The sequence below is a fragment of the Pleurodeles waltl genome, chromosome 10 (assembly GCF_031143425.1).
Source record: "Pleurodeles waltl isolate 20211129_DDA chromosome 10, aPleWal1.hap1.20221129, whole genome shotgun sequence".
In the NCBI taxonomy this organism is placed as follows: Eukaryota; Metazoa; Chordata; class Amphibia; order Caudata; family Salamandridae; genus Pleurodeles; species Pleurodeles waltl.
In genome coordinates, this window is record NC_090449.1 from 4,540,943 (window position 1) to 4,567,229 (window position 26,287).

The 26,287-nt window shown below is 49.8% G+C and overlaps 1 protein-coding gene across 1 annotated transcript in view; it reads left to right on the plus strand.

Annotated features, from left to right (window-relative positions):
* The window catches only part of CACNA1F (calcium voltage-gated channel subunit alpha1 F), a 1,139,147-nt gene that overhangs the window by 552,456 nt on the left and 560,404 nt on the right, over window positions 1–26,287 (plus strand). Inside the window, exons 22-24 of the mRNA XM_069209307.1 lie at window positions 177–236; window positions 1,056–1,162; window positions 24,355–24,442. Coding sequence (XP_069065408.1) covers window positions 177–236; window positions 1,056–1,162; window positions 24,355–24,442 — 255 coding nt within the window. The remainder of the gene's footprint in view (window positions 1–176; window positions 237–1,055; window positions 1,163–24,354; window positions 24,443–26,287) is intronic.

Genomic DNA, 26,287 nt, shown 5'->3' on the forward strand with positions numbered 1-26,287 from the left:
ACACACTCTGATAGTTGTCGCCACTCAGTTCCTGGTGTCCGTCCGCACGTGCTGTTGGTGTAATATTACTGGGGTTCGGCGCCCCCCATCCCTCTAGTCTGTGGTTCCCAGTTTGTGGTGTCTGCACGCGTGCATCCCAACCCTGTGGTCATTAACAGCTTTTCTTTCTATTCCAGATCCTCGGCTACTTCGACTATGCTTTCACCTCCATCTTCACTGTGGAGATTCTCCTGAAGGTACATGATGTGTGTGGGGGACACTGAGGGAGGGCGGGGTGTGCGGGGGGCCTCTCGGCGGATCTGCGTTACCGAGGGGCTGTGGCTAGTGGAGCTACCTCTCTCTGCTTCCTTTTCTTCTGTGTACCTCTCCGTCTCTCTTCATGCCTGCCTGCCCCTTCTCTCTCTTCTTTCAACCCACGTTTCTCTTTTTTTTATTCCTGGAGCCTTTGCTCTCTCCCTCCATCCCTCCTCTATCTCACGCACCCGCTCTCTCCTTCCTTTGATCCTCTCTTACAGACATTCCTTGGCCCTGCCTCTCACTTCCCATTCCATCCTCTCTCCCACCTATGCCCACCCCCTCTTTTCTCATCCTTCTCTCTGTCACCACTCCTTCCTCTCTGGTCTCCACCTCCTAATGCTCTCCCCACCCTCCTCTCGCCTGCATTCTTTCTCTGCTCTCTTCTCCCTTATTCACTCACTTCTTTCTTTTCTCCCATCCCTTCTTTCTCCTGGTTCTTTCTCTTCTCCCCCACCTCACCTGTCCCTCTACGGATCGGTACCTTCCTCCTCTCCCCATCTTTCCCTGTTTGTTTTCCCACATTATTTATTGGGTCCTTCCTCTCTCCCTCTCGACCCTTTCTGTGCTCGTCTTTTATCTCTTTCCCATTTGTCTCTTCCCTCCTGGATACTTTACTCTCCCTTTTCTCTCCCCATCCTTCCCTCGTTCCTCTGTCTTAAGTGTATCCTGCGTCATTCTGCACTTCTCTGCGCCCTGCTTTACTTCCTCTATCTCTGTCTTTGTCTTCTCACCCATCTCTCTCTTCTTCCTCTCATCAGATGATGGCCTATGGAGCCTTCCTCCACAAGGGCTCCTTCTGCAGGAACTGGTTCAATCTGCTGGACCTGCTGGTAGTCAGCGTGTCCCTCATCTCCTTCGGTATCCAGTAAGTGTCCGCTCGTATCTCCACTGTTGTCTGGTTGTATCCAGTGCTTAATTTGTAAATAAAAAGGTGCCGGTGCCCAAAGCCCTCCTCTTAAACATGCGGCTGCTGCAATTAAATGTGTGAACATGGAATACTGAGGCAGCATAATCCTGAAGCCATCTTGGACCTCTTCAATCCACTTTCAGCCACTCCCTGCCCCTTCAGATCACTCTTGCAGCTTTCTGCTTTCTCCCATTGTTAAGTTTTTTTGTTTTTCCCTTCATTCGTGTTTCCCATATGTGTCTTTTTTCGCAGCAAATGCCTGAGGCAGAAGAATAAGCCCTGGCCCCCAAAAATAAGTGCCGGTGCCCAGCACCAGAAACAACAAGCACAAATTAAGCACTGGTTGTATCCTTCTCCATCCCTACATCTGCTCTGGAGTCGTGGTCCAAAGGTCCCTCGGTTTCCGTATTGGCGACACACAAGCCATGGTAGCTGCATGGGTGGTCCACTGGCACTTCGTCGGCTAGCGGTTGTTGGGAGTAGAGCCTTGAAACTTGGCACGGGCCTCACTCCCACTCTTTGGATGTTGGACTCTGACTTTCGTTAGGCTCACTCCCACGGAGCCTGTCGGGTTGCAGTTGTTTGACTTCAGCACAGCATTTATTCCTGCAGTTTACAGGGAAATGGTACTGCCAGTCAGGGGAGTCTTTCTTGAGTTCTCGGTGTCCACTGGAATCGCTCTAGCTGGGACCAATGAGCTTTCACCTCGGGCACACGCCAGTCACTCAGTTCCAGTAATGATCTCTGGGGGTCACTTTTGTGTCCTTCACGCTGCGCTGGAGTCCATGTCCTGTTGTCAGTGACAACGTCTTTGTGCCTATTCTTCTTTGTAAGTAAGATCTGAGGGTCTGGTGTCAGGGGAGCCCCATAAATTCTAGTTTCTGATGGATACAACTACCTGTGGATTCCTCACCTTATGAATTCTCCCAATGCGCCAGCATCCAACGGAAATTCTTCCCAGCTCTGCACGTCGACGAGGACATCACAATTGCCCGACTCCACGCAACTCCGTCTGACGTCATCGTGGCAATAAAAGGTCCTCGCCGGCGTACTGACGTCAGTTCCCTTTTTTCCGTGCTTTCGAAGCATAACGGTTTTCTCCTAGCTCTTGGGAAAGGCTAATATTGTCAAAGGTGTTGATTGTTGTTACAATGTCTCCCCCTAGGAAATCCGGTTTTAAACCTTGTCTGGTGTGCAGGGGTCGCATGTCTGTGACCGTTACTCCAGTAGTGGAACTTTCATAGATTCACATGCTTGAATCATTCCCCGTCATCGAGATGGGAGCCCCCGGTATAATTTACACAAGCAGTGTTAAGGTATATTAACCAAGAAAGGCCCTAGGCCTCTTCAATTTAACAGTCTATCAGAGTCATTTTGTGAAAAGGACCAAACTTGAGCATCCACCAATCAGGCGACAGCACCCTTCAGAACCTCCTGAGAGAAGCTCCAGCACCTCAGATTTTCTACTGCACGTCGTGCTAGGGCGTCTCCTCAGAGCTCTGCTCTGTCTTCACACCTTTTCAACAACATTTTCTCTCAGAGAAACTTTTCTAACTTGATTTGTCAAATATTTTTCAACTATGTCTGACAAGGAGAAGAGGGGTATTTTCAGAGACTGTAAGACTTGTGGAAAGAAAAGGCTTCATTCTGAAGACCATCACCAGGACTGCATTTACTGCCTGTACCCAGATCATTCAGCCAAAGACTGTAAGGTTTGTCGTACCTTTTCCTCTAAGAGTCTAAAAGATAGGGAAGGCTGTAGGAAGTTGGCTCTGTATGCACTATTTCAAAGTAAGAAATAGCATGCACAGAGTCCAAGGGTTCCCCTTAGAGGTAAGATAGTGGCAAAAATAGATAATACTAATGCTCTATTTTGTGGTAGTGTGGTCGAGCAGTAGGCTTATCAGAGGGTAGTGTTAAGCATTTGCTGTACACACACAGGCAATAAATGAGGAACACACTCAAAGACAATTCCAGGCCAATAGGTTTTTGTGTAGAAAAATATCTTTTCTTAGTTTAAGAACCACAGGTTCAAGATTTACAATCAATACTTCAAATGAAAGGTACTTCACTCAGGTATCATAGGAACTTTGAATCAGCAAAATAGCATGTACAGTTTTCACAAAAATGACAGTAAGCTATTTTAAAACTAGACAGTGCAAATTTCAACAGTTCCTGGGGGAGGTAAGTATTTGTTAGTTTTGCAGGTAAGTAAACCACCTACAGGGTTCAAAGTTGGGTCCAAGGTAGCCCACCGTTGGGGGTTCAGGGCAACTGCAAAGTTACCACACCAGCAGCTCAGGGCCGGTCAGGTGCAGAGGTCAAAGTGGTGCCCAAAACGCATAGACTTCAATGGAGAAGGGAGTGCCCCGGTTCCAGTCTGCCAGCAGGTAGGTACCTGTGACTTCGGAGGGCAGACCAGGTGGGTTTTGTAGGGCACCGGTGAGGACACAAGTCAGCACAAAAAGTACACCCTCAACGGCACGGGGCGGCCGGGTGCAGAGTGCAAACAGGCGTCAGGTTTGCAATGGAGTTCAATGGTGGACCCGGGAATCTTTTCAGCGAAGCAGGCAGGCGGGGGGGGGGGCTCCTTGGGGTAGCTGGGCAAGGGAGAGAGCCACTTGGGTGTCGCTTCTGCACTGGAGGTCGGATCCTTCAGGTCCTTTGGAGCTGCGGGTGCAGTGTCTTTACTAGGCGTCGGGTTCTTAGAAGCAGGCAGTCGCGGTCAGAGGGAGCCTCTGGATTCCCTCTGCAGGCGTCGCTGGGGGGGCTCAGGGGGGTCAACTCTGGCAACTCACAGGGTCGTAGTCGCCGGAGAGTCCTCCCTGTTGTGTTGGTTCTCCGCAGGTCGAGCCGGGGGCGTCGGGTGCAGAGTGAAAAATCTCACGCTTCCGGCGGGAAACGTGCAGTCCTTTAAAGTTTGTTTCTTTGTTGCAAAGTTGTTTCTTCTTTGGAGCAGAGCCGCTGTCCTCAGGAGTTCTTGGTCCTTTTAGATGCAGAGTAGTCCTATGAGGCTTTAGAGGTCGCTGGACACTGTGGAACGCGTCGCTGTTGCAGTTTTTCTTGAAGTGGGGAGACAGGCCAGTAGGGCTGTGGCCAAAGCAGTTGGTGTCTCCGTCTTCTATGCAGGGCTTTCAGGTCAGCAGTCCTTCTTCGTCTTCAGGTTGCAGGAATCTATCTTGCTAGGTTCTGGGAGCCCCTAAATACTCAATTTAGAGGTGTGTTTAGGTCTGGGGTGTTAGTAGCCAATGGCTACTAGCCCTGAGGGTGGCTGCACCCTCTTTGTGCCTCCTCCCTGAGGGGAGGGGGGCACATCCCTAATCCTATTGGGGGAATCCTCCATCTGCAAGATGGAGGATTTCTAAAAGTCAGAGTCACCTCAGCTCAGGACACCTTAGGGGTTGTCCTGACTGGCCAGTGACTCCTCCTTGTTTTTCTCATTATCTCCTTCGGCCTTGCCGCCAAAAGTGGTGCCGTGGCCGGAGGGGGCGGGCATCTCCACTAGCTGGAATGCCCTGGGGCGCTGTAACAAAGGAGGTGAGCCTTTGAGGCTCACCGCCAGGTGTTACAGTTCCCTGCAGGGGGAGGTGAGAAGCACCTCTACCCAGTACAGGCTTTGTTACTAGCCACAGAGTGACAAAGGCACTCTCCCCATGTGGCCAGCAACTTGTCTGGTGTGTGGCAGGCTGGCAAAACTAGTCAGCCCACACTGGAAGTCAGGTATGTTTTCAGGGGGCATCTCTAAAATGCCCTCTGCGGTGTATTTCACAATAAAATGTACACTGGAATCAGTGTGCATTTATTGTGGTGAGAAGTTTGATACCAAACTTCCCAGTTTTCAGTGTAGCCATTATGGTGCTGTGGAGTTCGTGTTTGACAGACTCCCAGACCATATACTCTTATGGCTACCCTGCACTTACAATGTCTGAGGTTTTGCTTAGACACTGTTGGGGCATAGTGCTCATGCATCTATGCCCTCACCTATGGTGTAGTGCACCCTGCCTTAGGGCTGTAAGGCCTGCTAGAGGGGTGACTTATCTATGCCATAGGCAGTGTGAGGTTGGCATGGCATTCTGAGGGGAGTGCCATGTCGACTTAGTCATTTTCTCCCCACCAGCACACACAAGCTGCCAAGCAGTGTGTCTGTGCTGAGTGAGGGGTCCCCAGGGTGGCATAAGACATGCTGCAGCCCTTAGAGACCTTCCCTGGCATCAGGGCCCTTGGTTCCAGGGGTACCAGTTACAAGGGACTTACTTGGATGCCAGGGTGTGCCAAGTGTGGAGACAAAGGAACAGGTTAGGGAAAGAACACTGGTGCTGGGGCCTGGTTAGCAGGCCTCAGGACACTTTCAAATCATAACTTGGCATCAGCAAAGGCAAAAAGTCAGGGGGTAACCATGCCAAGGAGGCATTTCCTTACAAAGGCAGATTATTGATATGGCTACAGAAACTAAAACACAGAGAAAATCCAGTTTCTGACTCTGAGAGTGATGACTCTTCAACATCCAAAAGATCTTCAAAGAGGGCGAGATCAGACTCAAGATCTCCCTCCCAACTCTCAAGGAAAGCCCACAAAAAGACTGCTTCAGGGTCTTATAAGGGCTGCAGCCCATCTTCCTCTCCTCAGAAAGCTTCCAGGAAAGAGGAGAGAGGTCATTCTAGCAGTTCAAGGGGGCACAAAAAATCTTCCTCTGTACCATCATCTGTGCCTTTTAAGAAGCCATCCTCTGTTACTGCGAAAAAAGCACAGTCGACGACTGATTCACCGTCGACGGTACCGTCGGTGAGTGCTTTTCTGACGATGACATCCAGTTCTGCACTTCCACCGTCGACGGCTCTGCCGACGACAACGTCGACGAGGACAGGCACCCCACCGCCGACGAGAACTGCAGCTACGACATCAGCGTCGACGACCGTCTACACATCGTCATCGTCGACGGCGCTGATGTCAGTGTCATCCCTACCGTCATCGACGGTAGACTCGTCGGCGAGACTTTCTTCCATAAAAATCTCTGTGCGCTCAGCATCTACGATACCGCCCATGACGAAGTCTATATCTGCGCCGTCGACGACACCGTCGACGACACCGCCGAAGAGGGAAAAACATAAAAAAATTGTGAAAAAACTGACGCCAACACATACATCACCTAGTAAGGTGTCATCCCTTGTTCCAGTGCACCTTTCAGAGGGAAATGAAAACTCAGATGACGAGGGGCCATTCGGAGCAGCCCATAGTCCATCCCAATTAAACGTGAAGTATCAGGAAGAGGAGAAGTATGATGAATCCTCTGACCCTCAATTTTATGCAGAACAGCAGTAATACCAACAGGGAGCATATATTCCATCCTCCCTATTGACCGACCTCAGCGATGTTGGCTGACTACAGCAGGCGCTTTCCCCCTCAAGGGGAACAACCTCCTCCATCGCCCGTCTCTGGGGTTACCACTCCACATCAGAGACCTACTTCTTTACCTCTCACGAATGTGGCTACTCCAGATATGACACTTCCTCAGGATACAGACATCTCAGAGGGAGATCAGGAAGAAGGGGAGCTCCTGGACACTCAGTCCGAGTGGGATGAATACATCATCTCTGCTCCTCCTTCTCCTTCTCAATCTAAGGTGGAGTCCCCACCAGAAGACATAGGAGGGTTTCACAATCTCCTAGAAAGAGCTGCCAAACGTTTTGCTTTGCCAATGCCAACCAAGCAAACAGACTGTTATGACTTTAAGGAGCCTTTCCAGAAATCCGTGCGCTCTATCCCGATGGTTAACTACCTGTGGGAAGAGGGTCTAAAGGTTGTGCATAATCCAGCTACAGTTACAGCAGTACTGCCTCGTTTAGATAAGAAGTACAAAGCACCGGACGATGCACCAGCATGTCTAACTGCACACCCTCCTCCGGATTCGGTGGTAGCTCAGGCAACACTAAGAAGATCTAAGAATCCTTCTTCCCCGATTTCCGCACCCCCAGACAAAAAGGGTAGACGGTTGGATAATATAGGTAAAATATTTTCCTCTATGGCTAGCCTAGTAAGAGCTGCCAACTCATTGGCTATATTGGCTAGGTTTGATAGACAGCTATGGGCGGACATTGCCCCTTATATTAGCCAGTTGCCGGAAGAGACAAGATCAGAGGCAAACAAAACTGTGCAGGAGGGTCAACGCACGTCTGCAGAACTTATCGACTGTGCAATGGACATAGCAACCACTGCTTTTTGCGGGCTCGCTGGTGCAGCGGTTCTTAGAAGGCAAGGTTGGCTTAAAGCTACCTCTTTCCGTCCAGAGGTGCAAAATAAGATCTTGGACTTACCTTTTGATGGCCAGGCGTTATTTGGGAAACACATTGATGACGCCTTACAATCTATTAAGTCAGACACAGCAAGGTCACTAGGGACCCTGCAATATCGAAAGCCTTCCTTTCGACCTAGAGGGCGTGGCCAACCCTCATACAGAGGAGGATATCAACAGTACAGATATTCCACCTATCCTTCCTCTTCCCAACAATATCGTCAGTACTACCCACAGAGACAGCCGCCGCAACCAGCCTATGGTAGACCTGGAGGTCGTGGACGCTCAACCCGCCCGGCCAAAGATTCGGCTCGGAGAGCCTGATGCATCCGAGGCTCCGGCTACATCCAATTCCCCTCCTTTTGGTCTGGGCGGGAGGATATCCCTATTCCTCAAACAATGGCAAGCCATCACATCAGACAAGTGGGTCCTCCAATTAGTGAAACGGGGCCATACTTTAGAATTTACCCAACTATCTCCCTCCAATCCCCCCCGCAGGACTCCTTCAAGACACCCTTAACAACTCAAAAAGGAGATCGACAAGATGCTTCTCAAAGGAGCTATAGAGAAGGTGCCTCGAGCTCAGCGGGGAACAGGATTTTATTCCAGGTTCTTCCTCATTCGAAAAAAGTGGAAGGATTGGAGGCCGATCTTCGATTTACGGGAGCTAAATACCTACTTAAAAAAGCAATCATTCCGTATGATCAGCCTACAAAACGTCCTCCTGCGCCTCAACCAGGGAGATTTCAGGTCTACACTAGACCTGAAAGATGCATACTTCCACATTCCCATCCACCCTGCCCACAGTAAATACCTGAGATTCACCGTAGCCAGCAGCCATTTTCAATTCCGTGTCCTTCCTTTCAGCCTGAAATCAGCTCCCAGAATATTTACCAAATGTCTAGCACTAATCGCAGCCTTTCTCAGAAGGAGAAAACACCAAATATTTCCATACTTAGACGATTGGCTGATAAAGGCAAAGACCTACGCAGGAGCGTGCAGATCAACAAAAAATTGCGTTTCCTTACTAGCCAACCTTGGACTCACCATCAACTGGGAGAAATCCAAGCCTCTACCAGCACGCAGTATTACCTTTCTAGGGGCAAAACTGGACACACAATCCACCATGGCATGTCCCACATTAGAGAGGCAACAAAGGTTACTGACACTAACAAGTTCCATACAGAAAAGAAGCAAGGTTACTGTCCGTCTGTTCAAGTCTCTGTTGGGCATGATGTCTTCATGCATACCTCTAGTTCCTCTATGCCGTCTAAAGCAACTGAATTGTCAATGGCTCCAGGTTTCAGGGAGTTTCGAGGATCAGATACACATAACTCCAACAATACTCAGGTCTCTGAGATGGTGGTCCCTAAGGCATCATCTATCAATCGGCCTTTCGTTCCTACAGCAGCCGGCTCCGTGGACCATCACTACGGATGCATCCCTGGAAGGCTGGGGAGCTGTGCTACGGGATCTTCAAGTAAGTGCCAAATTGCCACCGCATCTGGCATCAAGGCATATCAATTGGCTGGAGCTCAGAGCAGTGTACCTTGCCCTACAGGCGTTTCTTCCCAAGATCTCAGGATCGCAAGTGGTTATAAGGACAGACAATACCACAACGATGCATTACCCCAACAAACAAGGAGGCACAAGATCTCTCACTCTCTCTAGAGAAGCCCAAACAATTTGGAATTGGGCCTCGCAGCAAGGCATCACACTCTCAGCTGTACACTTGCCGGGGATAAACAACAAGACAGCAGATGCACTCAGCAGGCAGAAGTCAAGCTGCCACGAGTGGGATCTAGACCAGTCAATAGTGGACCACATTTTTTCCCAGTGGGGAACACCAACAGTAGACCTGTTTGCAAACAAGCACAACGCCAAATGCCAGTTCTTCGCAAGTTGGCATCACCAGATGGGATCTTGGGGTAATGCATTTTCGATAGTCTGGTCAGACATCTTTGCTTATGCCTTTCCTCCAATTCCGTTGATCCCACGAGTCCTCACGAAGATGAAAGCAGAGCCGTGCACTTTGATATTAATAGCTCCGTATTGGCCGCATCAACATTGGTTCGCGGAACTTCCTCTTCTGTCAATCAAACCTCACATTCCGCTGAAGCTGTTACCCCAATTGTTAACAATGAACAAAGGGCAGGTATGGCACCCGGATCCGAAGTCGATGTGTTTGTCAGCATGGCTCCTGAGCACAGGGAGTTCGCACATTTGAATATCCCACAGGAGTGTAGGGATATCTTGTCAAAAGCCAGAGCGGATAGCACCAATAAAACTTATTATTGTAAATGGAAACGATTCTGTGTCTGGTGTCATCAGCGGCAGATTGACCCATTAGTTTCACCACCAGAAGAAATATTACCGTACTTATTGCAGCTAGATCAAGCTGGCCTGGCACATTCTTCTATTAAAGTACACCTAGCAGCGATAGCAGCATACAGACATTCGGATGCTTCACCCTCACTCTACTCCTCTCATCTGATTAAAAGGTTTTTGAAGGGGCTTTTCAGAGTTTTCACTCCTTTCAGACCACCACCTCCTTCGTGGAACCTAAATATCGTCTTATCACAACTGATGAAACATCCGTTTGAGCCAATCCATCGTGCTTCTCTCAAGTTCCTTTCGTGGAAGGTTGCTTTATTGGTAGCTCTCACATCAGCCAGACGAGTCAGCGAGATGCAAGCTCTCTCCATTCCAGAGCCATTCGTACAGCTTAAACACAACAGACTGTTAATGCGGACTAATCCGCATTTTATTCCAAAGGTTCCTTCAGACTTTCACATCAATGAACCTTTAGTCTTCAAATCCTTTTTTCCTCCTCCATCTACTCCGGCTGGGAGGGCATTACACTCCTTAGACGTTAAAAGATGTGTTCAATTCTATTTGGACAGAACTAAATCTTTTTGACGCTCTAATCAGCTATTCGTAGCATACAGTGCTCCTAGAAAAGGCTATCCACTCTCCAAGCAGAGTATTTCCAGATGGATAGCCTCAGCCATTCGCTTCTGCCATCAAGCAGCGGGCAAACCTCTGCACTCACCTGTACATGCTCACTCCACAAGGGCAGTCTCATCGTCAGCTGCACTGTTCACCGGAGTTTCCCTACAAGACATTTGTAGGGCAGCAACATGGAGGAGCTGTCATACATTCACAAAGCACTACTGCTTGGAATCTATCTCAGGGAGAGGTAGCAGTGGGTCAAGCAGTTCTCAGGAATCTCTTCAGGTGAAGGTGAGCCATCTCTTCTCCGTCCCTCCATCCTAGAACAGGTATGCACATTGTTTATATCTCTTATATACGCTTACACAGTTAAAAAAAAAAAAATGAAACAAACAAACGAAGGTAAACAAGAGTAAAGAGAACAATGTGACAGACAGATAAGTGGACATTTTTAATGATACTAATCATATTACATATGTGTTTCGGGATATTTTTTGCTCTATGTCGATCTGGATATATATATATATATATTTATATATGGGTATATGTGTTGATATATATAGATATATATAGGTGTATGCCTTTATAGTTACATAGATTTATATACAGGAATATACTGATGTTTTATTTATGAACGTGTTTTCTATCAAATATGGTTATTATAGTACAATATGCAAAGCTACCGCTCCCTACTCTGATTCAAGCATGTGAATCTATGAAAGTTCCAATACTGGAGTAAGAAAATAAGTTACTTACCTGTAACTGTAGTTCTCCATTATTGGAATCTTTCATAGATTCACATGCGACCCACCCTCCTCCCCGAGAAGCTCAATTCACCTTTCTCTCTCTCTTTTTTCCTATCTTTAACGCACTTGTGCTTGAAAAGTCTGAGGTGCTGGGGCTTCTCTCAGGAGGATTCTGGAGGGTGCTGTTGCCTGATTGGTGGATACTCAAGTTTGGTCCTTTTCACAAAATGACTCTGATAGACTGTTAAATTGAAGAGGCCTAAGGCCTTTCTTGGTTAATATACCTTAACACTGCTTGTGTAAATTATACCGGGGACTCCCATCTCGACGACGGGGAATGATTCAAGCATGTGAATCTATGAAAGGTTCCAATACTGGAGAACTACAGTTACAGGTAAGTAACTTATTTTCATCCACAGAATGATTGCCTGTGGTGCTTGAGTTCTGAGCACAACGCGGAGGAGTGTGGGTCCTGCCAGAAAATGAAGGAGAGGGAGGCCAAATTATTTTTGGCCAAGGTGAAGAAGGACATGCGCCATCGGAGGTCTTCTTCCGGAAAATCCTCGAAGTCGCACAAGAAACGGCGCAACATCATTCCCGGCGTCGTTCGGATAAAGGTCGGTCTCGGTCTAGGTCTCCACCCGGTCGGCGTTCTGCGACGTGGGTGGTGAGTCCGACGGTGACTCCACTGCAGAGCCCTCAGGCTTCTCCAGCGTAGTCAGGCTACGAGGTGGTCGAGCGACAGGTAAGTCCTCGCTTCTCACCTGGAGCACGGTTGGATGTTCCGGATCTGGCACCGACGCTGCAGGAGGAGCAGCAGTATCCTGCCTTCCCCACTCCGGGAGCGGATCCGGCGGCATTTCTGAATGCCATGTTTAATATCTTTTAACACCATGGCTCCTGGTGGTGCACCGGCTGGTCCCACAGGTCTTTTGGCCTTAACATTGGGCGCTCCAACTCCATACAAGCCGGCGCCGTTTATGCCCTTTTATCCTGCGGAGGGTGTTGGTCCAGCGCCAATGCCGATGGTATCTCCTGGAAGACCTTTGGCACCGATGTGTTCACCTGCTAGACCAGAGGAGCCGATGACGTCGCCCCAGGTTCGATCGATGCCGGTGAAGCCGCCCCTAGAGTCCACGGCGCCGATGGATTCGGTTCCGGCGCCGGATGAATCCGGAGATCAGGGTGTGTCTGCTGGTCATCAGTCAAGCTTGAAGCCGATGTCGTCAGCGTCAGCGAATTCCATGTCGCCGCCTAGATTAGAGGCCAGATTAAGATCTAGGAGAAGATCACTGAGGCTCTTAGAGGAGCAGGAATATCACAGGTAGCTCCTGGAGGAAGGAGAAATTGCTGAGCCCCTGGGGGACCATCAGGGCTTCGACTCGGCAAGTGGTTAGACACTTCCCCTGAATGGGATCTAGCCTCTCCAGGAGAATACACAGAAAAGGTGGCCTCTTTTCATTCGTGGTACGAAAGGCAGCAGAGTTCCTGGACCTCCCACTACCTGCTGCAGAGGTTAAGACCAACATCTTGACTGAGGTCCTGCATCCTGCTTCAGCTGCTGCGGAACCACTACTTCCTTTTAACAATGCTATTACGGAGCCCATTCTGGAAGTCTGGAAGAAGCCTGTGACGTCGTCAGCTGTCAACAGGTCAGTGGCAAGAAGGTACAGGGTGGCTCCGGGCGATCCGGGGTTCCTGTCAAGACATCCAACTCCGGAGAGTTTGGTGGTCCAGGCTTCTTGCTTCTCTTGTTCGGATCCAGGTTCATTCCCTGCTACACCTTCAGACAGGGAGTCCAAGAGGATGGAGCAGTCAGCCCAAAAGACCTTTTCATCCTGCAGCATGGCCCTCAAATCTCCCAATGCGACTTGCATATTGGGCAGGTACATTCATGCCCTGATGGACGCAGCTAAAACTGTGGTACCTGATTTCCCTCTAGAATTGCAGGGACTCCTGTCAGATGTGCAGGCTGCAGCTAGGCAAGTCATCCAGTCGGGTTTGGATACTACAGACCCTGTGGCCAGGGTTATTGGCACTTCCATTGTCACCAGGAGGCATGCATGGTTGAGATCTTCAGGATTCTCTACTGATGTCCAGACGACCCTTTTGGACCTACCTTTTTTTTAATTTTTATTTTTTAATTAAAGTTTTATTATGAACATTGCAATATCGTACAAAACCCAAGTGGGGTCGAAGTCCAAACTGTTATCAACAATTGTATACAATGAATCAACGAAATGGGGGCGCGGATGGGACAATGGGGTGTTGTCAATCGTGATTTAAGAAAAACATATTGTACTGATCAAATCACATGGGAAGAGGGAGGGGGGGTAAGAAAAAAGATATAAATAGAGATAAGAGGTATGAGATGGGGCGTAGATGAAATGCCAAGTTGTATCACGTTATAAAGTTGTAATAATTATAAAATTGTAAGGTTGTAGGACCCTCGGGGTGGGGATGCAAGATGGTAGGGAGGATAAACAATTTAAACAAATAGGCAAGCTAGCCGGGTGGCATGGGCATGAGGACCGAGTCGTCTGGCCCCCTAGAAATAAAAGGGCAAGCTCTGTGCTGTGTCTACACCTGAGTTGGGAGTAGGTCACAAGGTACCTGGATCGTAGGACGTCCGTGCCAGGCCTGGTATCAGTACCTTGGGGATCATAGCGTCAGTTGGACCTACCTTTTGATGGGGACAAATTATTTGGAGCTAAAGCTGACTATGCCTTAGAGCGTTTTAAGGAAAGCAGAGCTACTGCCAAGTTCTTGGGCCTGCATGCTTCCACTGCCACATTCAGGACTTTCAGAAGGTTTAGGGGGTTCGGGAGAGGAACTTCCTTTCGTGGGAGACCTCAGTCGGCAGCCCAGCAGCCTTCAGGTCTACCCTATAGGTCCTTTAGAGGGCGGGGTAGGGTTAGAACAAGAGGGTCCACCCAGCAGCACACTGCCTCCTCCTCTTCCTCAGGGGGGACGCAGCAAGGAAAGCAGCCTTAGTTCTCCGCCCATTATGTCTCATGCTTCTCCTGTAGGGGGAAAGTTATTTCATTTTCTCTGCGAGTGGGAGTTAGTCACATCGGACTCCTGCGTTCTCAACATTGTGGGGAAAGGTTATGCCCTTCCTTTTCGGGAGTTTCCTCCTCTTTTCCCTCCCCGTCCATCCTTTTGCACAGAAGACCATCTCCTGTTGTTGCAGCAGGAAGTTCTAGTCCTTTTATAGAAAGGGGCAGTGGACTTGGTTCCAGAGTAGGAAAGGAGGAAAGGAGTCATGGTTGTTATTCAAGATATTTCCTGATCCCCAAGAAGGACGGTCAGTTGAGGCCTATCCTGGACCTGAGGGTTTTGAATTGGTTCCTCATCCGGAGAAATTCAAAATGCTGACCCTAGCGCAGGTGTTTCTGACGTTGAACAAAGAGGATTGGATGGTGTCTGTCGAATTACAGGATGCGTGCTTTCATATCACTATTCTGAAGTCGCACAGGAAGTATATCCGGTTTGTGGTAGGGTCGCAACACTACCAGTTTGCGGTCCTTCCTTTTGGTCTTACTTCAGCACCTTGAGTCTTCACAGTGGTTGCAGCAAATCTCAGGAGGACGGTAATATCGGTATTCCCTTACCTGGGCAACTGGTTGATCAAAGCCAAGTCTCCAGAGCTTGTGCTGCATCACCTGCAGATGTCAACCCGGTTGTTGTTCAATCTGGGTTTTTCGGTAAACATGCCCAAATCTCACCTGGAGCCCTCTCAGCGCCTCCTGTTCATAAGGGCAATACTGGACACAACGTTGGATCAGGCCTTTCCTCCACCTCAGCGGATTCAGGACATTCAGGCCTTGATTCCAATGTTTCGAAATGGAGCGGTTGTTCCAGTCCTCAAAGTCCTACGTCTGCTTGGTCTGGTCGTTTCTTGCATTCTGTTGGTCACTCATGCACGCTGGCACATGAGAGCTCTTCAGTGGTGCCTCCACAGGCAGTGGTTTTAACACAAAGGGGATCTTGAGGAGTCGAAAACGATCTCCAGAGATGCTGCGGCGGATATACTATGGTGGGCTTTGGACGGCAATCTTTTACAAGGAAGGCCATTTTCACTACTGCCTCCGGTGGCCATGGTCATAACGGATGCTTTCATTCTAGGGTGGGGAGCACATCTGGGGGACCTGGAGGTCAAAGGTCATTGGCCTCCAGTGGAACAGATGTTTCATATCAATCTGTTGGAATTGCGGGTAATACGTCTGGCTCTCAAGGCCTTCCTCCCCTCCCTTCGTGGTCAGTCGGTCCAAGTCCTGACGTACAACACTACCGCGATGTGGTACATCAACAAGCAGGGAGGAGTAGGGTTGTACCTTCTCTGCAGAGAGGCTCTGCAACTCTGGTCGTGGGCTCAGGACCATCGGATTTGCTTAGTAGCAAACCATCTGGCCGGAGTTCTGAATGTACGTGCGGACAGTCTCAGTTGGCATTTCTCGACCGATCACGAGTGGTGGCTCCATCCAGACCTGATCCATTACATCTTCCTGATGTGGGGGTTTCCTCAGGTAGACCTGTTTGCCACTCAGGAAACGCACACTGCCCGTCGTTCTGCAGCCTCCAGTATCTGGTGCAAGGGGCGTTGGGGGACGCGTTTCAGATGTCCTGGAATGGCCAGTTGATTTACGCATTTCCCCCCATACCCTTGATTCCTCAGGTTCTGAGGAGGATTCGCCAAGAACGGGCCCAAGTTATCTTAATAGCTCCAGATTGGCCGAGAAGGGTGTGGTACATGGACCTTCTCCAACTCTCACTGTGCCCTCCGCTCCGTCTCCTTCATAGGGTAGACCTCCTCTCGCAGGGGCAGGTTCTACACCCCCACCTCCAGAGCCTGCACCTACATGCCTGGAGATTGAACGGGGCAATCTGAATTCTTTTTCTCTCCCGCCAGAAGTGGTGGATGTTATTTTATTGGCAAGGCAACAATCCACCAAGACTGTCTATGCCGGTAGATGGGCAAAATTTGTTACTTGGTGTGGAGAGAGACAAATTGATCCCTTAAAGGCCTATTTATCTGATATTTTGCTTTTTTGCATTTTCATTGGCACAGAAGGGTTGCGCAGTTGCAACTATGAAAGGCTATTTGTTAGCACTGTCGGCTTTTCTTTGCCTTCCTGATCAACCTTCCTTATTTAAGTCCCCTATAGTTCTTAGATTCCTTCAAGGGTTAACTAACAAGTTTCCTCCCACTCCGTTTGTTATGCCTCAGTGGGATTTGAATTTAGTTCTCACTTTTCTGATGGTTTCACCATTTGAACCTTTGCATTCTTGCCCATTAAGGCTATTAGTTTTTAAGACAGTTTTCCTCACAGCTATCACGTCTGCTAGGCATGTGTGTGAGCTACAGGCTCTTAGTGTAAAGCCCCCTTTCACATCCTTTCATGCAGACAAGGTGGTGCTGAGAACCAGCACGGCGTTCCTACCAAAGGAAGTTACTCCATTTCATATGGGGGAATCCATAACACTCTCGTCCTTTTACCCTCCTCCCCATCCATCGAAAGAGGAGGAGAGACTGCATCGACTTGACCCAAGGAGGGCTTTAAGCTTTTATATTGAAAGGACCAGAGAGTTTCGAGTGGACGATCAACTCTTCATTGGCTATGTGGGGAAGAGGAAAGGAATGGCAGTCCACAAGAGAGCACTGTCCAGGTGGTTCATTCTTTGCATTAAACTCTGTTATTCTTTGGCAAAGAAGGTTCCTCCTGTTGGTATTAGGGCCCATTCCACCAGGGCTAAGTCTGCCACTTCAGCCTTGGCAAGAGGTGTCCCGGTTTCTGAGATCTGTAAGGCTGCAACTTGGGCTTCTCTCCACACTTTTGCTAAGCATTATTGCTTAGACTGGGAAGTTAGGAGGGACGGCCATTTTGCAAGTTCTGTACTGCAGGATTTCTTGTTGTGACCATTCAGGCACCCGCCTCCAAGTGCGGTACTACTTTGGGACTCTATTCGTAAGGTGAGGAATCCACAGGTAGTTGTATCCATCAGAAGAACAAGTTACTTACCTTCAGTAACGTCTTTTCTGGTGGATACACTAGCTACCTGTGGATGCCTCACAGTCCCACCCGCCTCCCCGTTGCCGGTCTGGTCACACCAAGATTTATTTGGGTGTATATGTATATTCGTTTTTGCTCTTTTTATTTACATAAATATTATGTATTATATTTGATTGATGTACATATATTGAGTTTGTGAAGTTGGTGATCACCTGTTCGCCTCAAAGGCACATAAAAAATTGTGAAAACTGACGTGAGCACGCCGGCGAGGACCTTTTATTGCCACAATGACGTCAGATGGAGTCGCGTGGAGTCGGGCAATTGTGATGTCCTCATCGACGTGCAGAGCTGGGAAGAAAATGTCAGTTGAATGCTGGCGCATTGTGAGAATTCATAAGGTGAGGAATCCACAGGTAGCTAGTGTATCCACCAGAAAAGGTGTTACCGAAGGTAAGTAACTTGTTCTTTGTGGGCATTAAGGATGTGAAGGGCAGTGGCCAATGTGCTACTGGTCCCAGTAGCTAGTCCACCCCTGCAGTGACAACTTCCTGTGGGATGATTCCACTTTCTACCCAGAACCCACTACTTCTAAGGGTTACCAAGGTGGCAGGACCTTTCCTCGGCTTACAGACCTCCTAGCCTACCCTAAAGGTTTGGCTAGCCTTTTGGAGGTGTATGCCTCCTGCATACCTAATTTTCCCACCTGGAGGGCTGGACAGGGCGGGAAGGCCTTTGTCCTTCACTGGGGTACAAGTAATTATATCAAGAGAGGGGGAAGTCTTTGAGGCTCACCGCCTTGATTACCTTTCACACTAGCCATTCTGGGAGGAAGGAGGTGTGACCTCCTACCTGCCCAGGCCCTTTGTCTCCATCCTTCGGATGTGCTAGCACAACCAGCAGGAGGGCAGACTCTTGTCTGTGGTGGTAGAGGCTCGAGAGAGCCTGCCAAAACATCAGAGAGATTGGTAATTTGGTGGGCACCAACGTAGCACATGCTAGCTAAACCTGAGCATGGGCATGGTGCTCAGGGTTAAAAAGCAAGAAGTTTGATACCAAACATGGGGGGACGTGTTTGGGTGAATCGGCTGGTCCATCACGGAGCTGAACATCTGGGAAGTGCCCAGGTGCCAGTCCATGTTATCCTTTGGGCCGCCGGTTACTCGTGACAGCATTAAGTTTCAAATGCCAGCACGGGGTCATATGTGCTCATACATATATGTTGTCACTCATAGAGCGGTGCAGCCTGCCTTGTGGGCCCTAGGAGGCCCACTTTAGGGGTGACTGATCTGTCTATGGGCAGCACAGGAGGCTCTGCCTGCACTTGGTGTGGACAGATTTGCACTTGGGCAGCAGGCTCATCATGCAGGCTGACATGGCAGCTTTGCGGTCTCACTTTTACTCAGGTCACACAGGGTAGCACTATCAGTGCTGCTGCCGTGGTGACCCCTTTACCACCCTGGTCCTGGGTACCACTGGTACCAATTACTAGGCCCTTACAGGGGTGGTAAAGTCCTTGCCAATTGGCCTGTGCAATTCGACATACACTTTAAGGGAAAGAGCATAGGCACTGAGTGTAGGAAGCAGGCCTTGTGTGTGGTGGACACCTATGGTGTTTACACCTTATACTAGGTCCAGGCAACCCCTATTAGTGAGTGAGACAGTGTCTAAGAAGCCAGGGCTCTCTAGTGGCAGCTGTGGATGAGCAGACAAGACTTATCTAGGAGGAGTGTAACGCACTTGCAATACACAGTAGTCACACGGCAACTTATCACACATGAAAAGAACCACACAGTGTTGCACAAATAAAGGTACTTTATTACAGTAACAGTGAACTAGATTATTTATAGGCAGTCCACCAGCTGGAGTTAAGTACAGACTATATATACACAGTAAGTATTAGGAAATAGGGCAGAAAAACAACAAGAATTGGCAAGAAATAGCAATTAGCTAAGGCCCTATTGGGGGGGGGGGTCAAACTTATACTAAAATAGTAAAATGCGAAGTAAGGTCCCCCACCCAAGGATGTGGAATAGTTAGAAGGGAGTTGGGAGAACTTGTGACCTCGGAAGGTGAGTACCTAGATGACCCCCAGCGACCAGCAGAGCAGAAGTAAGTTACCTATTCTTCCCAAAGACTAACAAGGGGACTTGGAAAAGGAAGTTTGAAAGAACCGGATCAGTCCAGTGGAACCCCAGATGAAGGGGACATGCAAAAGAAGAGAACAGAGTCCAGTCCACGTAGGAGTTTCCAGGTGGGGCAGGAGCCACATCCTAACCGTCTGTGAAAGATGAGGATCAGCTGTGGAGCCTGAGAGCCAAAGAGGGATCCCTACAGTTCTGCAGCAGATGTCGGCACACCGGTCGCCGGGTCGGTAGTCAGGAGGACAGCAAACAAGCCTTGGCAAGTGCAAATCTGGGCGGAACAGTATTTGCAGACCAGCAAGGTCCAGGAGACTTGACCCCTGGAGGGGAGTCCAAGCTGACTCTCAGGAGTTGGGAGAGCCGAAGAAGCAGTCGTAACCCCCACAGGCAACCCACTGGCAGCAGACATATTAAGTTGCAGTGAGACCCAGTCAGCACACTGGGAGAGGAGTCCCACGTCGCTGAAGAAGTAGAGGAGAAACTATCCTAGCAAGGATGAAGTGCTAGAGGCCGTGGCTACTTGGAGCCTGAAGATCCCTCAGAGCAGGAGTCAACAAGCCTTGGTTGCTGCAAGAGTCATGGTGCACAGGGATTCTGTCCTGCAAGGAGAGGCAAGGGCTCACCGGCTCCCAAGTTGGACGGAAGGCAGAGAGGACCAGGATGACCACTCAGAACCACCACCTCTGTTGGAGGATCCACGCAGTTCATGTGGAGAGCGGATCCCAGCAGCCGGACATCATTGCCTTTGGTGCCTGCGCATTCAGGGGAGTGACTTACTCACTCCAAGAAAGATTCCTTCTTGCTTTTTAAGTGCACCTGAAGTCTTGCCAACTCCAGAGGATGCACAGCAGTGGAAATGTTTCAGTTGCTGGAAGGAGCCAGAGAAACATTGTTGCAAGGAGAGGTTGTCTCAGGAGTTGCAGGCTTATTTGGTTCCTGTGAAGTCCAGCAGCGGTTCCGGTGGCCAGGAGCAGAAGAGGTTGATGCAGAGGATTCCTGGTGGAGTCTTGTGTAGGAAGCTGGCCTGGTGTGTGGTGGGCACCTATGGTGTTGGCACATTGTACCAGGTCCAGGCAACCCCTATTAGTGATTGAAGACAGTGTCTAGGAAGCCAGGGTTCTCCAGAGGTAGCTGTGGATGAGCAACCAAGACTTATTTATGAGACATGCAAAGCTCATGCAATACCACTGTAGTCATACAGTAACTTATCACACATGAAAGGAACCACAGTGTTACCAAAATAAAGGTACTTTATTACAGTAACACTACACTAGACTACTTATAGGCAGTCCCCCCCAGCCGGAGATAAGTATACACTATATCTATACACAATAACAATCAGAAATTAGCATAGAAAACAACAAGCATTGGCAAGAATTGTAGAAAATCGCTAGGGCCCTAGGGGAGGGCTAAACAGTATGCTAAAATAGTGGAATGTGAAGTGAAATCCCTCACCCAAGGGTATGGAGTAGTTAGAGGGGAGCTGGGAGAACTTGGGCCCCAAGAGGTGAGTACCTTAGTGACCCCCAGCAACCAGGAGAGCAGAGATAAGTACCTGGTTTTCCCAAGGACTAACAAGAGGACTTAGAAAATGGATTATGCAAAAACAGGGCCAGACCAGAGGAACCCAGAGGTGGATTCTGGAAGACAAGGACCTGCAAAAGAAGAGGACAGAGTCCAGTCCATGATGGAGTGTCCAGTCGGTGAAGGAGCAACTACCCACCCTTCTGTGGATGAAGATCCGGGTCGACAGGGGAAAGAGAAGATCAGCTGTAGATTCCAGGAGCTGCAGAGGAGTCATTGGAGCAGTGCAGATGATGTTCCACATCAATCGTCAGATCGAAGATGGTGAGTGGTTAGGAAAATCACCAACAAGCCTTGGCAAATGCACGAAGAGGCAAAAGAAGGGTTGCAATGCTGAAGGGAAGCAAGGTCCAGGGGATATGACCCTTGGAGGGGAGACTGGGCTGACCCTCAGGAGTCGGGAGAACCGGACAGGCAGTAGGCACAGTAAGTTGCAGTGAGACCCAATCAGCATACCTGGAGAGGAGTCCCATGTCGCTGGAGCGGCAGAGGAGAGACTGTCCTTGCAAGGATGAAGTGCTGGGGGCTGAGGCTACTCGGAGCCTGAAGATTCCTTGGAGCAGGAGACAAGAAGCCTTGGTTTCTGCGAGAGTCGCGGTGCACAAGGGTACTGTACGACAAGGAGAGGCAAGGGCTCACCGTCTCCCAAGATGTACAGCTGGTAGAGAGGACCAAGGGAATCACTCCAGACCACCCACCACCTTTGATGCAGGATCAATGCAATTCCAGAGGAGAGCAGATCCAAGCAGCTGGATGTTGTTGCTGTCGGTGCCTGCAGATGCAGGGAAGTGACTCATTCACTCCAAGGGAGAGTCTTTCTTGCTTCTTGGTGCAGCTGAAGTCTTGCCTACACAAGAAGATGCACAGCGGGCGAAATGTTACTGGAGTTACTGGAAGGAGCTGGGTAAATAATGATGCAAGGTAAGGTCATCTCAGGAGTTGCAGTCTTGTCGGTTCCTGAAGTGTCCAGTTGTGGTTCCGGTGGCATGGAGCAGAAGTAAACAATGCAGAGGAGTCCTGATGGAGTCTTGCATGTCGGATCTGGGAACCCACCCGCAAGGGAGCCCCTAAATAGCCCTAAAAGTGGGTTTGGTCACTTTGCACTGTGACTACCTGATCAGGAGGGGTCACTGACATCACCTGCCTGACATGGCCACTCAGATGCTCCCATGGGCCTCTGTTCATCTTGATTTCAAGATGGCAGAATTGAGTGGCCACCTGGAGGAGCTCTGGGCACCACCTCTGGGGTGGTGATGGACACGGGAGAGGTCACTTCCCTTTCCTTTGTCCAGTTTTGACCCACAGCAGGGACCGGGGGTCCCTTGGTTGGTGCAATCCTGTTTATGCAAGTAGGGCACCAAATTTGCCCTTCAAACTAAACCAGTGGCTTGGGGCGGCCACCCCTCCCAAGCCTTGTAACATCTATTTCCAAGGGAGAGGGTGTTGCCTCCCTCTTCCACAGGAAATTCTTTGTTCTGCCTTTCCCTGCCTGAGCTGATCAAGTAGCAGGAGGGCAGAAATCTGTTTGAAGGGCTGCAGCAGCGTGGGCTGCCTGAAAACCCTGGAAGACTGGTAGGAGCAATGCTGGTGAGTCATCTAAGAGGGCCCAGAGTGCAGGGAATCATACATCCAATACTGGCATTAGTATTGGGGTATGATTTCGACATGTTTGATTTCAAACATGCCCAGGATCAGAGTTACCATTATGTACCTGGACACAGGTAGCGTGTGACCCATGTCCAATACATGGGTAAAATGGCTTCCCTGCACTTACAAAGTCCAGCACAATGGAACTGGAGTTCGTATGGGCACCTCTGCTCATGCAGGAGTGCCCTCACACACAGGTACCTGCACCCTGCTCTTTGGGCTGGAAGGGCCTACCATACGGGTGACTTACAGTGACCTGGTGCAGTGACCTGTAGTGAAAGGGTGCATGCACCCTTTTATGCAGGCTGTAATGGCAGGCCTGCAGACACATTTTGCATGGGCTCCCATGGGTGGCATGATACATGCTGCAACCCGTGGGGGACCCCTGGTGTCCCAATGCCCTGGGTACCTAAGTACCATATACAGTGGACTTATGTAGGGCACCAGTATGCCAGTTGTGGAGTTCTAAATGGTCGAAGGTAACCAAATTTGAAGGGAGAGAGCACACCACCTATAGGAGGGGCATTCTGATGTCAGTCACCTGTCCTGACCAACCAGATGCTCCCAGGGGCCTCTGGTCATGTTGTTTTCAAGATGGCAGAATCAAGTGGCCACTTGGAGGAGCTCTGGGCACCACCCCTGAGTGGTGATGGACAGAGAAGTGGTCGGTCCTCTTCCCTTTGAGGGGTTTCGCGCCAGAGAACAGACTTGGGGTCCCTGGACTGCATCCTCTCCCTGATAGGAAATCCTTTGTTCTGCCTTCCCTTGCTTGAGCTTGTTAAGCAGCAAGAGGGCAGAAACCTGTCTGAGTAGCGTGGACTGCCCGCCATCCCTGGAAGACTGGTAGGGGCAATACTGAGGGGTCCTCTAAGAAGCCCCTAAAGTGCATGTAATCATACCACCAATACCGGCATTAGTATTGGGGTATGATTCCGCCATGTTTCATACCAAACATGCCCTTTGGGCTGGAAGGATCTACCATAGGGGTGACTTACATTGATGTGGTGTACATGCTGCAGCCCATGGGGAACCCCTGGTGTACCAATGTCCTGGGTGCCTAAGTACCATAGACTAAGGACTTACATGACTACACCAGAATGCCAGATGTGCTTTGTAAAGGGTACCAAAGCAACCAAAGGAGAGAGCAGAATCATTGTGGTTCTGGTTAGCAGTATCCCAGTGAAAAAAGTTTAAACACACTGACAGCAGGCAAAAAGTGGGGGTAACCATGCCAAGAAAGAGGGTACTTTCCTACACAGAGGTCCGGTTAGCAGGCCTCAGTATACAAACAGGTCAAAAACAACAGCATCAAGCAGCAAAAAAGTGTGTGTGGAGGGGGTTTGGGGGGGTGACCACCCAAGAAGGGTCACTTTACAGCAGTTAGCATACTGGGTTTTGGACGTCTACTGAAGTCTATGAGGAACAATTTTAAAAAAATCTAAAATGTATGTGTCTTTTCAGAAAGGCAAGTCACTCACTAGTCAGCCAGGTTAGTCTCAAATGGGAGATTCAGTCTGTTCAGGGAGTGACCTTGGAACCCACCTTTCAGTACTAGACCACAGCTTGTCTTCTGGTAGCAGAACTACAGGGTCATGGCTAAGTGCAGACCCTCGGCGGAGGTCAAAAGGCGTGCACATCCATGGAGTGTGTTTCTTGATAGACCAGGGCAGATGGATTGTGCGCACCCTCTTCTACCAGGCCTCACCTGCCCAGTTTTCCAGTCATTCCATGCTCCACATTGAATTTGTGATGTCCTCTCACTGCCCTTTCCTTGCAGCTCCAGCGCCATCTCTGTGGTGAAGATTTTACGAGTCCTTAGAGTGCTGCGTCCCCTACGAGCCATCAACCGAGCCAAGGGCCTGAAGGTAACAGACTGCTTATGTGCGATGGGAGGGACCGCCTCAAGAGTAGGAGGCGGGCCCAGGGGTATGAGAGAAGAGAACAGAAGTATGAGGGGAGAAAAGCAAAGCTTACTGGAAGGGTCAGAGGTGGGGCATACTGATTACAGAGATGAAGTGTGGCGGGGGAGGTACAGGAAATATCACAAGAGTGATGTGAGTTACAGGGTGCTTCGAAGAATCAAGAAATCTAAAAGGAGGAGAAATAAATGGATGGCACTGGTCACGGAGGCAAGATGATGGTGGAAGCTGGCTGCAGGCTAAAGGGAATACCCGAGAGAGGAAGGTCAAAGAGACTGGGAGGAGAAACCAGAAATCTGAGGTTAGATGACTGAGGTCTTGGTGGGATCACCGAAAGCCTGAGTGGAAGACTCAGAAACTTACGGAAGGGTTCAGAGAGTGAGTATAAATATCAGCTGCTGAGGAAAGCAATGTGATGCCAAGGAATGGTCAAATACTAAAGGTAGGAGTCATAGACTGAGGGAAGGGGTCAGGCACTAATGGGTGCTCAGGGAAGGAGAAAAGTCATCTAAGAGTACTGTATGGCTGCATATCATGAGGACATTGTGTTACCAGTCAAAGACCTTCTGAGACGGACAGCAGTAGATTTTGTGGGCTCTAGTCCTCATTAATTCAATCAGACCTATTAGACCACATAACTGAAAGAGATGATTTATAAAAGCATAGTCTGAGACATAATGATTGTGGCCATTTGTGTCAGAAGATTATATTTGGGTTGGACACTGACTCAGAGGCCTGAAGTACTCCATCCATTCTTTAAGAGCCTTATGTTGTCATGTGAAAAAGCTGTGATATCTTAACAGACTACTGTGTCACCCAAAACATTTCAGACAATTCCATGTGCTGCTGACTTGTCTCCTGCATCCTGAGATTGGTCGTTGCTCGGAGGGATGCCACCAAGTGGGGGTGACCCAAGTATTCTGGAAAAGACACTGAGGGGGTCATTCTGACCCTGGCGGTAATTACTGCCATGGCGGCACCGCCAACAGGCTGGCGGTGCACCGCTGGGCATTCTGACCGCGGCGGTTCAGCCGCGGCCAGAAACGGAAAGTCGGCGGTGTCCCGCCGACTTTCCGCTGCCCTTGAGAATCCTCCATGGCGGCGGAGCGCGCTCCGCCGCCATGGGGATTCTGACACCCCCTACCGCCATCCAGTTCCTGGCGGTTCTCCCGCCGGGAACAGGATGGCGGTAGGGGGTGCCGCGGGGCCCCCGTAAGAGGGCCCCAAAAAGAATTTCAGTGTCTGCCTAGCAGACACTGAAATTCGCGACGGGTGCAACTGCACCCGTCGCACCTTCCCACACCGCCGGCTCAATTCTGAGCCGGCGTCCTTGTGGGAAGGGTGTTTCCCGCTGGGCTGGCGGGCGGACTTTTGGCGGTCGCCCGCCAGCCCAGTGGGAAAGCCAGAATGACCGCCGCGGTCTTTCGGCGGGAACCGCGTGGCGGGCGGCGACCGACGTCCGCCGCGGTCAGAATGACCCCCTGAGTCTTGTTAGTCAAATGCTGGCCAGGTACGTTTTCCAAGTCTAACTACCAGAGCATCCTAAGCGCCAGGGCCAGCCGTGCAGGCAGGACAATGGAGAGGGACGTGTATGAAAAACACCCTGTGAGCATGCATATCCTTTTCCAACACGGCCCTGCAATGGTTGTCTTCCGGCCTTGCTGACTGCCCTTCGCAAGCTCAGAATGGATTCTGAGGATCTCAAACTTCCATTCTCTGTAGGGCAACCCCAGGGCTCCATCATGTCCCCTGTAATCATCACCCACAGAGAACTTCTAGGAACCCTCACTG